The sequence below is a fragment of the Triticum urartu genome, chromosome 2, assembly GCF_003073215.2.
Source record: "Triticum urartu cultivar G1812 chromosome 2, Tu2.1, whole genome shotgun sequence".
In the NCBI taxonomy this organism is placed as follows: domain Eukaryota; kingdom Viridiplantae; phylum Streptophyta; class Magnoliopsida; order Poales; family Poaceae; genus Triticum; species Triticum urartu.
This window is the reverse complement of record NC_053023.1, coordinates 420,114,621-420,126,717: the sequence shown is the minus strand read 5'-3', so window position 1 is coordinate 420,126,717 and position 12,097 is coordinate 420,114,621. Positions and strand designations below refer to the sequence as shown.

Sequence of the window (12,097 nt, the reverse complement as noted above, 5' to 3'; positions counted from 1 at the left end):
ACAAAAATAGAACAAAATCGAAGAATAAAAGGGCCAAGGAAAACAAAACAAAAACCAAACTGAGAAGATGCACAACAAAAAGAATAAAAGAAGTTACTGGGCGCAGCAAGTTAGTTGTCCTAGTTAGTTACAGCGTGTGGACCCCTCAAAAAAAGTTACAGCGTGTGAAAGTAAATTGAGAGCTTGAGAGTTTGAATCCTACCTCATGCACCTATTTTTTGAAGGTTAAAAAGGGAAAGACAAATGGGCCGGCCCAAGACGAAGGGGTTGTGCCCTGGTGGGTATATATTATGGTTAAAAGACCATATTACCTTTATACGGTTTGTGAGGAAGGGGCGTATTATTTTTGGTTTAAACTAGGTAAGTGCCCGTGCGTTGCACGGGTACACATATTATGTTGGCTCAACACTAATTGTGGATAACATATACATGTAGGATCCTCATGCACATCAGATGATATTGTTGCATTTTTACTGTTACCATCAGATGATATTGTTGTTCTTTCTATTGCTAAAATCAGTGTTCTTCTTCTTCCTCCTTCACCCACTATCTCTGTCGTAAAGATCTAGGTGTACGGCCTTTGTCAATGGTATAGCCAGCTCACAATCTCCCTTTCACCCCACTATACAGTTTTTATATTTCACATTGTGCTGGTCTTAAGTCTCTCTCCCTCTAATAAAAGTGCAAATGTAACCATAGGAATAAATTTCCTTGCTCATCCTTGTTAGCATGCAAATACTTCAAAAACCAAGAAGGTTAAAGAGGTTTAATAATATATAGAACACAACATAAGGGCAAGAAAATTCTTTGCCCAATAAGTCAGCTTAGGGGAAGAAGAGCGACACCATTGCAAATGTACGAAAACATTCATTTATTAGGACACCTTTTTTCTTACAAATTACAAAGAAGAAACTACAGAAAACAGATGCAGCTAGCTCAAAAGTGAAGCAAACATTTGATTTATGCATGTATACACAACATGATCAAGTAAACTGCAACCTGTGATCTACATCGTTTCATATGAGCCCTCTAGCCGGCAGTAACCAACCACCTAGCATAATTGCAGCTACAATTTCAGAAAAATATAGGCACAAACCATATATCAAATTTAGTATAGTGTCATATAATTTAATCTATATAACAAAAGCTGCAAGACTACGGAAATAGAGGCTAAGCTGCCATGAGATCAGCGGACATGTTACAACCTACCGTGGAATAAAGGATGACAGCTCGGGTGTAGCACTGCCATCCTCCAACGCCACCCAGCACAACGCGCCGTGGCGCTCACACAGGCGCTCGTCCTCGTCCTCGCAATAGCTGACACGTGATCTTCAGTCTAAACCCAACCCATCGCCTCCGGTCTCCATCACGTCTCCTGTGGTTGGTCTCTCCGTGCCCACGTGCTGATGACGTCGATGTCCTTCAACTTCTGATGAACAGTGAACTTCTCGAGCTCTTCCTTTCTGATGAACTTGAAGCTCCATTCGCCGTCCATGGGGAACTTCCTCGAAAGTCGACGATGTGCGGAGGCGGTGCCTCCACCCGCTCTGTCTCGCTTGCCGTGGTGAGGGAGCAGAGTGAAGCACACAATGGCGTTGACATATCTCTGCCCCTGCCGGCGTCTATGGTCGGAGCGGAAGAGTTAGTGACCACGTAGATGAGGCCATTGGGTGATAAAAGCTGCACTACCGTTGAAGTTTCCGGTCAACTTCCGCTTCCCCTTTCTGGCGACGGCTAGCATGCCCTTGCGCGCCTCCGCCGGAATCTCTGACCATCGTCGTAGGACGGCGTAGCCCTGCGGTTCTTCAGATCGGGCCCCTGACAACCACCCCATCATGATTTCTAGGAGAGATAGGAGAGGGGATTGGATGGGGTGCGGTGCCGGGCCGGGGAGACAGGAAACGAGGTGGAGACGCTCCACGGAAGAGGAGGAATAGAAGGTGGGGAGGGCTCCACGAATGGGAGGCATAGATAGACCACAAGAGGAAGGCAGCGTGCGGGGTCCTTGCTTGATTACCTACCGTGATTTCCCGTGATTTATGCCTCCCCATGAATTTATTGTATTACCATGCTTACCAAAGAACAAATCGATCGCCACCCGGGAATTTATTGCATTGCCTAAGAAAAGAGTGATCTGATTATCGAAGATTGATTTGATTACCAAAAATGAAAGCGTATGAAGGGGTCGCACGAGGAGGATGGACGAAGGACGGGCGACGTAAGAGGGGAGACGGAACCTTGCGTTTCTTTTAGGTAGTAGAGAAAAAAGTTTGATCGAGAATCGGCGGGAAGTGAAGTAAAATGCACGCTTGCCTTTTATTACAAGAAGAAATATTCGGCGTGCTTAAGGAGCCTGCGTGCAACAAGGGTTGATGTGTAAACTATGTTTAAGTGCGCCACAACGCCGTGAATTAGCAAGGTGATGTCTACTTGATAGCTCAATACAATACTGCTTGCAGCCCTCTGGTTAATTAATCTGCGTCGAAAATGACCCGACCGTTCCAACTGGTATAAAAGAAGATGGATCGGGGAGAGAAGAATGTAGATTTCACGTCGACTAGGCCGATCGGTAGAAGAAAAAACTTGTGCGTACGTATGGCCAGATTAACAATGTGGAGAGGCAGCAGCTGCATCCTTAGCCTGTTGGTCGTGATGTGCGTTGGGGCCTCGGCAGCACGATCGGCTCCGGAGGAATCGCTGGCGGCGGCGAACGGCACGTGCCGGTCCAGGGTGGAGCCCTTCGGCTACGGATGCGAGGAACACACGGTACTAATTACTCCAGTAACCAGGCGCGTGTGTTCATCTCATCATGTTTGATTAACTGACGGAAGATTAATTTGGCGGTTACGTACATGCAGGTGACGACCCAAGACGGATACATCCTAAGCCTGCAGCGAATCACGAGCGGCCGCAGCGGCGAGTCGGCGACGGGCGGCGGTGGGAAAGTGCCGGTCCTGCTGCAGCACGGCCTCATGATGGTATACATATAGAGTACTACGAAAAAGCAACTGTTGGATGTTAATTATGCTTGCGATAGCAAGTGCAAGTGATGACATTTATTTTGTTGGAATGGCAGGACGGGATGACATGGCTGATGAACTCGCCCAACGAGTCCCTGGGTTACATCCTAGCGGACAACGGATACGACGTCTGGATCGCCAACACGCGCGGCACTGTCTACAGCCTCGGCCACACATCGCTTTCTTCCAGTGATCCGGTGCGTTCCGTGCACGTACATCCTCTCATTAGAAGATGATGTGATGTGCACTCTCTTCTTTGTTGTACTATAGTACTGTAATATGTAATACTAATGCTGGATGAGAACCCCCACAGGCCTACTGGAACTGGTCATGGGACGAGCTAGCCAGCAACGATCTCTCGGCGATGCTGCAGTACGCGTACGACCATTCAAGCCAGCAGAAGGTGCATTATGTGGGCCACTCGCTGGTAAGTCACAAAACAAAACAAAATAGGAGTACTCACCAGGATCTCTCTCAGGGCATCCCGAGTAGATTAAGAAACCTGTGGCATCGTGTGTGAATGCAGGGGACGTTGATCGCGCTGGCTGCCCTGAGCGACCAGCAACAGCACGTGTCGATGCTGCGCTCGGCTGGCCTGCTCAGCCCCATCGCCTTCCTCAACAAGGTGTCGTCGCCCTTGGCGCTGGCGGCGGCCGACGTCTTCCTCGCCGAGGTAATTATGTTTGATCTGATTCCGAGAGTATCACATCACACTCACACGACATGAATCAAAAATAACACTTATGTTTGTGATGGCAGGCTCTTTACTGGCTAGGAATCGATGAGTTCGATCCAACAGGGTAATTTAAGCATTCTCCATTCATTCTCTTCTTCTGAAATTTCGTCTGTTTTGTAACTCAACTGACGATGGCTGGGAACTAATGAGAGATCTCTATACAGGACTGCTGTTCACGGTCTGCTCACTGACATATGCAAGCTACCAGGGGTGAACTGCTACGATCTCATGTCATCGTTTACAGGTATCTGCTTCTATCTCTCCGTTTGTTATTATCACTAACTGAGTAACTGGTCGGCGTACTGAAAGCAACTATTGGTCGACCAACAGGCGATAATTGCTGCCTCGACAACTCCTCTGTCCAGACCTTCCTCGCTCATGAGCCACAGGCTTCTTCAACCAAGAACATGGTCCATTTGGCTCAAAGTGAGTACGCTCTATCTCTTTTCAGTTTAAAAAAAATAAAAAAGTGAGTGCGCCCAGCCACAGTCGATATACCCTTTTTTTTCGTCGAAAAAGAAGGAAGGAAAGAAAGAAAGAGATGAAACAAGATTTCTGGTGTTAACGTGGCCCATATAATTTGACCCAACAGTGATCAGAAGAGGTATAATCGCCAAGTACGACTACGGCGACGCGAGCGACAACATCAAGTACTACGGGCAGGCGACGCCGCCCGTGTACAACGTGTCGGCCATCCCCGACGACTTCCCTCTCTTCCTCAGCAGCGGCGGCAAGGACAGCCTCTCGGACGTGCAGGACGTGCGCCGCCTCGAGCAGGCGCTCAAGTCGCACGACAGCGACACGCTCACTGTTCAGTACCTCGCGGACTACGCGCATGCCGACTTCGTCCTGGCTGGGAACGCCAAGGAGAGAGTCTACGGGCCTCTCATGGCCTTCTTCAGGCTCCAGGACAAATGACGTGGACCCACGCCGTGATTGCACTTTATGTGTGATTCGTTCATTTAGGATAGGAGTGGTCATACTTGTAAATCATTTGATACTAGCAAATACCTAAATACTTATTTTTATGTATATAGAAACGACAGAAATTATTTTCCATGATGCCGCAGTGGCACCATCACCATAGCCGGCTCCCTTAGAAAATGATACGTGAAGCGTAAACTGAATACTGGACTCTGCAACTTGAGAAGAGTTACATCTGGATACAAAATGTGGTGGCCTTTGAAATTGTTCAATAAGTGAGGCATACTTTGCTTTTCATCAAGAGAAGATCGCAATCAGCATAAGCTTCTATCGAACTCTATGTGGCAGGCTAAATCTTTATCTTTACCTACTAATAAACCAACTATTGCTTTTGGTCGTCCGTCGTCGCGCGATTTTGCATAAAAGCCCCTATGTTTCCAAGAAATCAATCTGCCGTCCTATTTTAACTGGTCAATTGAAAAAACGTTTCGTTCTTACAAAAAGGTCCCTGCATTCATTATTATTTTACACGTGGTGCTACTTTGAGTGCTAAACAAAGAAAAACACGCAGGCACAAGCACGGGCTCTCGTCCTCGCGTACGGGTACTGCTGCGCCGCCGCCGCCGCCATGCGCGGCAGCGCGGCCGATCTTTTTTCCGACCATCCGCCACCTCCCCATCAGCCTCCAATCTTCTCGGGCGACACCCCAAACTTCCTTCGCTGCTCGCCCCGTGCGTCGCGCAGTGCGGGATTCGTCGTCGGCCCGCCCTCCACAGTTCCATTGCATCCCCTTCTCCAGCGTTATCTCCAGCCACTGGTGACTCTAGCCACCGCCCTCCCATCCTCCTCTCCTGCAAGATTGAGGTAACCCGGGAAGGGACAGCAAGACGACACTGTGGGGAGTCAGATCTAGGAGAGGCAAGATAAGGATGGCAGCGACACGGGGGCATAGTGCAGCATATGTACAGATGGGTTGAGCACTCACAGCATTGGTCCATGATCATGCATACTGTTTTCATACAACGGTACTTGCAAGGTATGAACAAATCTGTGTGCATCAATCTACCTTCAAGTGGAGAGGATTGATTTTTTCTGCAATTGTTCAAATTGGAAGTAAAAAATCAACTCTGCATGCTTACTCCTGATCTTACCTTCAGCACCTGATTAACAAAATACGAGTCTCTGATGTGGGAAATTTGATCTGAATCTTGACAAAAATGAACTCAAAATGATTAGGAGGGACTACCTATGCATTATGAGTGTATTAGGAAGGGAATCTGTGCCATACAAGTTAGTGCCAATGGGAAGGCGATCTCTAAGGAAAAAGTAGCTCACTTATCATCGATAGAAGACACTGAAAAGTAGTTCACAAATAAGTGATGGACGGGTCTCAATTATTTTCAGGAGGCCATCATGTTGACAAGAAAGCTGCTGCTCACCCTATTTTTACAACCAGAAAAATGCAATTCTGCAAGAAAGTAAATGTAGGAATTTTTAGGGTGCATCTATACAGGAAACATGTGTGTAACAATAGTTTGATTTGGAAGTTAGAAGCAATGAAAGTTGTAAAACCAAAGCAGCATTGTGCACCTTGTCAACATGAGTGTAATTTGCCACTTCACCTTGTGCACCTTGTGGCCTTCAGCAGCCAGGTTCTCCTCTACTGAATGTGCCTCTGGTGAGATAGTAATACTCTCCTGTGCCTGCACACTTTCAGCTCCATAGCTCCCACCAATTGCAGCTGTTGTGTAGTAGTCTGATGCCATTATCCTGTCCAGTTTAGCCCTCATCGCACCATCTATAGCCAAAAGCCACATGTGTCAGTCAACAATCATTTCCAATCAAACAAGATAACATATCTACTATATCAGTAACATTCACAAGTAAAAGAGGAGCCAGGGTAGATCAGCTCATCGGCGCGGGCGAGCCATAAGCGGGCATGCTGGCCACAGGCCTGGAGCGCGTCGCGGACTCACGGTAGGACACGCTCACTGCGGAAGCAGGGAGAGCGGCGCACATGGAGGCGCTTGAGCTCGCCGATGATGGCGGTGAAGCTGGGCTTGGAGCGCATAACCTCCTTCTGCTCCTGGTTAAGCCTCTGGCCGAGGCAGCCGCCTCATCCATCTATGTGATGCGGTTCTTCTTCTTGCACACATACCGCAAGAGGTCATGGCCATGGCGACCGTGCGCCGCCAAGGTCGACGACCACAGCCAGGGTAAGATGGGACCAAAGCCAGGATGTGGCGCTCGCCGCTCGGGGCAGTGCATAGACGGCGCCGGGGAGACCATGCTGAGGCGTGGGACGGTGGGAGTGTCGAATCCACTTGGTAGAGGAGGTAGTGTGGGCTGAGATGTGCATGAGGGGTGCTGGAAAGCGACGGTTCTCACCGTCGGCGGCTGGAATCGACCGGCAGCCGTGAGGTGGAGAAGGGGATCGAGGACAGCTTCAGTGAGAGAGTTCGGGAGGGAGGAGAAAACGGGACAGATGGAGGAGAAAACACAGAGACACAGGGGGCCGCCCAGCGCGTGGCACCTGAAAGTGCGTTATATCGACTAGAGGGGGGTGAATAGGCGATTTTTATGAAAGTCTTCAAAACGTGAAAGTTTCGAAGACAAACGATAGAAATAAACCTATTACCATGCAGCGGAAGGTAGACTACACTAGGCAAACCATAGTCAAGTATTCAATGAAGTGAAAGCACAATGACTAATAGCAGCTAGGTAGTAAGGATCAGGTAGGAAGATATTATGAAGCCAATCAGAACAAGCAGTCACTCAGTGAAGACAAAAGATAGTGCAATCATACAATGACTCCACAAGGACCAACAGTAAGTAAAGGGGAGGGAAGGATGAAACCAGTGATTCGTTGAAGACAATGATTTGTTGGACCAGTTCCAGTTGCTGTGACAACTGTACGTCTGGTTAGGGCGGCTAGATATTTAAACCTGAGGACACACAGTCCCGGACACCCAGTCCTGAACACGCAGCTCAGGACACCCAGTCCTCACCGTATTCCCCTTGAACTAAGGTCACACAGACCTCGCCCAATCACTCTGATAAGTCTTCAAGGTAGACTCCCAAACCTTCACAGACTTCGTTCACCGGCGATCCACAATGACTCTTGGATGCTCAGAACGCGACGCCTAACCGGCTGGAGGATTCACAGTCCTCAAGTGTAATAAGTCTTCAGATCACACAGACAGGAAGACTTAAGTGATGCCTAACACTCTTTGGCTCTGGGTGGTTAGGGCTTTATCCTCGCAAGGAATTCTCTCTCAAAGGCTTCGAGGTGGGTTGCTCTCAAACGACCAAAGCCGTACTCTAACTCTGAGCAGCCAACCGTTTATGGTTGTAGGGGGTGGGCTATTTATAGCCACTAGGCAACCCGACCTGATTTGTCCGAAATGACCCTGGGTCACTAAGGAACTGACACGTGTTCCAACGGTCAGATTTCAAACACACACGGCAACTTTACTTGGGCTACAAGCAAAGTTGACTTGTCCGACTCTGGACAAGATTTGCTCTCATAGTCTTCACTCGAAGACATAGGTTTTGGTTAAGCATCACTTCAGTCATTCTGACTGTTTCTCTTGGACCCCACTTAACAGTACGGTGGTTCCTATGACTCAATAAAGAAGAAAAAGAACTACAAAAGATCTGAGTCTTCGAGCTCCATAGGCTTCATGCGATGTCTTCTCTTGTCATAGTCTTCAATGTGAATATCTTCACATACCACCTTTGACATCAATGTCTTCATACATTTTTAGGGGTCATCTCTGGTAGGAAAACCGAATCAATGAGGGACTTCTACCTGTGTTATCCTGCAATTCTGACAAACACATTAGTCCCTCAACTAGGTTTGTCGTCAATACTCCAAAACCAACTAGGGGTGGCACTAGATGCACTTACAATCTCCCCCTTTTTGGTGATTGATGACAAACTAGTTGAAGTTTTCAACGGGGAATATAATATGTGAAATTGTAAAGGATAAGGAATTGTCTTCATAAGTTGCAAGGGCTTCCCCTGAAGATGTGCATATAAGTAATTTGCTTTTGGAATGCAAATGCACATGGCAGGTTGTACTCGTGGAGATCCTCTTCAACTTATGATGACAATTCATTATGCATGTGAAGGTATGTGAAGATAATGACATGCATAATGGAAAATGGACGTCTGCAAAATGATCTAAGTGCGGAATTTATCGTCGCATATGCAGAATTTATCATCGCATCACAAAGTAGCAAATAAGTAGCAGACGACCATCGAGTTTAGGTGTTACAACTCAAAGAACCAAATGTATCAAAACGAGAGTTGTAAACACTAGGAAAAATATAAAGCAACCGCCCATGTGGACCCGCTTGAAGACTATCAAACTTATATGCTTCTCCCCCTTTATCAGTAAGGACCAAAAAGGTTGAAGACATAGAGCATCTACTCGTTCCCATGAAGAGTAGGTGAAGCAGCAGGGTCGTCGGTGGTGTTCGGCGATGCAGAAGAACTGGGAGCAGTGTCGAAGCATGCTGAAGGAGGGGGCGGTGAATTAGCATCGTCTTCATCCTCGATCACTCTGGCATTCACAGTTGCCGCAGAGGAAGAGAACTCAGAGTCTTCAAGAGATGGAGTTCGTCGCAGCACTGCCCTTCGAGGAGGTGTGGAGTCAAACTTGAAGCGTTCAGAGAAGCCATCCTCTTAAAGATCATCTTCAGAGCACATAAGCGTCAGCCATTTCCATGTGCATCGAGAGGTTTCATGGGTAACAAAGGCATTCTTGGTGGCAAGATTGCGAATGCGGTTAACATCCACCAAGAGGCTTTGCATTTGGCGCTTCAGCCAGTCATGATGTCTATCCTGTTTCTGATGAAGAGCCACCAGAAGCTCTCGGTCATTGAGAACACGAGATCGCTTCTTGGGTCGTTGGGCAATAGTGCTTTCGGTGGCTTCAGTGAGGGCACGATGAGGTGCACGTGTAGTTCCAGCCAGAGGATAAACACGAGTGACTGCTTCAACTCCTTCAATGTTCTGAGAGAAACTTTGATGCTCCGCATTCTGAAGACTAAGAGGCTCCTTCGCAGGTTCAGGATAAATGGCTTCAACGGACATATCCACATCAGGCAGAAAGATCCGATGATTACGAGCAGATGGCTGATATGAGATAGCGAAGTGGAGTTTAATCAGTCGCATTATCCTTGGAGCGTAGAACTTCAAGCCAAAGAGATCAGAGCCTGATGCAGCAAGTTGGCGGATGAAGAAGTCTTGTGCATTGAAGCATTTGCCATGAAGAATATAGAAGACCAAAGTCTTCATTGCACCTTCCAGCTTGGCATGTGGAGAATGTCCTTTGATGGGCCAGAGAGTTCGCCTTATGATGTGATAGATAGTCCTTGGCAGATACTCAAGGTCTTCAACAAAGAACTCCTTAGGATATGCAACATCTTGTGGCAAGGGCTTCATCATACTGAGCATCTGACTCATGTTTGGTTCAGGCTTCTGAAAGATGCTCCATAGCTTCACTGTGAAGCTGACAGCCAGGTTCGTAGAGATCGCCAGGAGTGGGCAGACCAGTGAGCTCAATGATATCAAAGTCTTTGGCTTCCTGATGCATTTCCTGTCATCCACTCCAGGACCCAAGTCTTCGGATCTCTGTTATACCCACGGATGTGAAGTGTGGCATAGAATTGGAGCAGCAACTCTTCATTCCAGTACTCTTGGTCGGTGACGAACGGCAACAATCCAACCTCTTTGAAGCAATCCAGAGCTTCTTCCAGACAGGGCAGACCAGCTATTGCTTCGGTGTCAAGACGCTTATGTGGGAAGATGCAACCTTGATTGTACAGAATGCAGGAGTAATAGCTTCGCTGCGGATAGCTCCAGAACCGATCAGAAGATATTCTTTCCCTTGAGTAGGGGTTCTTGGAGCTATTGAACAAAGTGTTGTCTGCTTTGAAGCCGTTGACACTGAAGGATCCAGGTGCTGATGCAGGACCTGGAAACCTGGGCAACCTTGGAATTGGCTTCTGTACCAGAGGCCTATGCTCAACATGATAGTCAAACTGAGGACCAGTAGCAGGCGCAGGAACAGAAGCAGTAGCATCATTGGCTTCGCTGACTTCTGGTTCTTGGGTTGGTGTAGGCTCCACATTTGCTTCAGCCATGACAGCGTCAGTGGCTTCATTGATGTTGGTGGTGGCAGCCTCAAGATTTTCTACCTCCACTTGATGAGCTGGAGGGTCGGGCACAGACACGTTCTCCGCGAGAACAGCTTGTCAGTAGTTGGGGGTGTGGGGACATGTTCTTCTTCTTGGGTATCATCGGCTGATGCAGCCGGAATGTCTTCAGCAGCTTTAGCTTCAGACTCGGAGACTGGAGGCCTTGGTCCTTTGCGAAGCCTGCGTAACGCTGGCGACGCCTGTGTAGATGGAGTTGGCTGGGCCTCAAAGTCATCTTCTTCTTGTGCTTGTGGGTGATCAGCCCATGTTGTATTCTGAGCAATTGGCATCAAGGGACGACCAATGCTGATGAGTTCACTGTGCGTAAGCACAGGCGATGATACCTGTTGGTGCTCGATCTGAGAAAGGACTACATTATCTTCAACATTGTCATGGTGACCAATGTCTTCAGCAGCGGTAGGATCAGCTGCTGGAAAGTCTTCAGTTGCGTGAGCCTCTATGAAAGCAGGCTCATGGATAGTTAGTTGGCACTCTTGAAGTTCAGTGGCAGGGCGAACCATGGAGATGGGTTCAACAATTAAGGGCTCTGTGGGAGCAGCCCGTTCCTTCTTGGTCTTCCGCTTCTTCTTGGAGGGAGCAGCATCAGAGGCTTCAGAATGTTTTCTCTTTCTGGCTTCAGCCTTAGCAATCCTCGTCTTCTTCAGTTCTGAAGCGGTTGACCTGGCCTTTGGCTTCGAGCCAGTCATGCTAGTTGGGAAGACAATGGGATCTGCTTCCTGCCTTGGTGCGTTGGGTTCGGCCACAGTGGGCTTCTTCTTCTGCTTAGCAGCCATCCTGGGATCAATGCCCGGACGTCCAAGGGCCTTGCGCTTCTCAGCCTCGTTGTAGCCTTGCACACACTTGTCAGCCAGGCTCTTCATGCGCTCACGAGAACCCTGAGCTTCTGCACGTTTCTTGAGAAAGGCTTCTTTGAGCTCGTGCAGCATAATCTTGAAGTTTTTCACCTCTTGCACGCTGAGCTTGGCCATATGCTTCTTGAACTGAGCTTTCTCAAAGTCAATCTTTTGCTTCAGTTCGACGATGCACTGAGCGAGAGTTAGCTCTGAAGCAATGGCACCATGGAAGGCGACACTGAGGCCAATTGGAAGTTGCAGATCTTCGAAGCTGAGGTTGGGCGTGTCAAACCACTCATCAATGAAGTTGTGGATGATTGCCACGTCAAAGAGAGGCAGATCATTGAAGATTTCTGC

At 48.1% G+C, this 12,097-nt stretch overlaps 1 protein-coding gene across 1 annotated transcript; it reads left to right on the top strand.

Moving 5' to 3' along the window:
- Window positions 1-2,610: 2,610 nt before the first annotated feature.
- LOC125541621 (triacylglycerol lipase 2-like) lies at window positions 2,611-4,674 on the top strand. The gene is made up of 9 exons (XM_048704983.1): window positions 2,611-2,766; window positions 2,859-2,978; window positions 3,077-3,217; window positions 3,334-3,447; window positions 3,547-3,693; window positions 3,780-3,820; window positions 3,921-4,000; window positions 4,087-4,182; window positions 4,349-4,674. The coding sequence occupies exons 1-9, from the start codon at window positions 2,611-2,613 to the stop codon at window positions 4,672-4,674; spliced, it is 1,221 nt and encodes a 406-aa protein (XP_048560940.1).
- The last annotated feature ends 7,423 nt before the right edge of the window (window positions 4,675-12,097 follow it).

Excerpts from the sequence above, each read along its gene's own strand:
- LOC125541621 (XM_048704983.1), top strand. The coding sequence starts at position 2,611 with ATGTGGAGAGGCAGCAGCTGCATCCTTAGCCTGTTGGTCGTGATGTGC. Across the intron at positions 2,979-3,076 it reads TGCAGCACGGCCTCATGATG|GACGGGATGACATGGCTGAT; the intron begins GTATACATATAG and ends TTGGAATGGCAG. Across the intron at positions 3,218-3,333 it reads CGCTTTCTTCCAGTGATCCG|GCCTACTGGAACTGGTCATG; the intron begins GTGCGTTCCGTG and ends GAACCCCCACAG.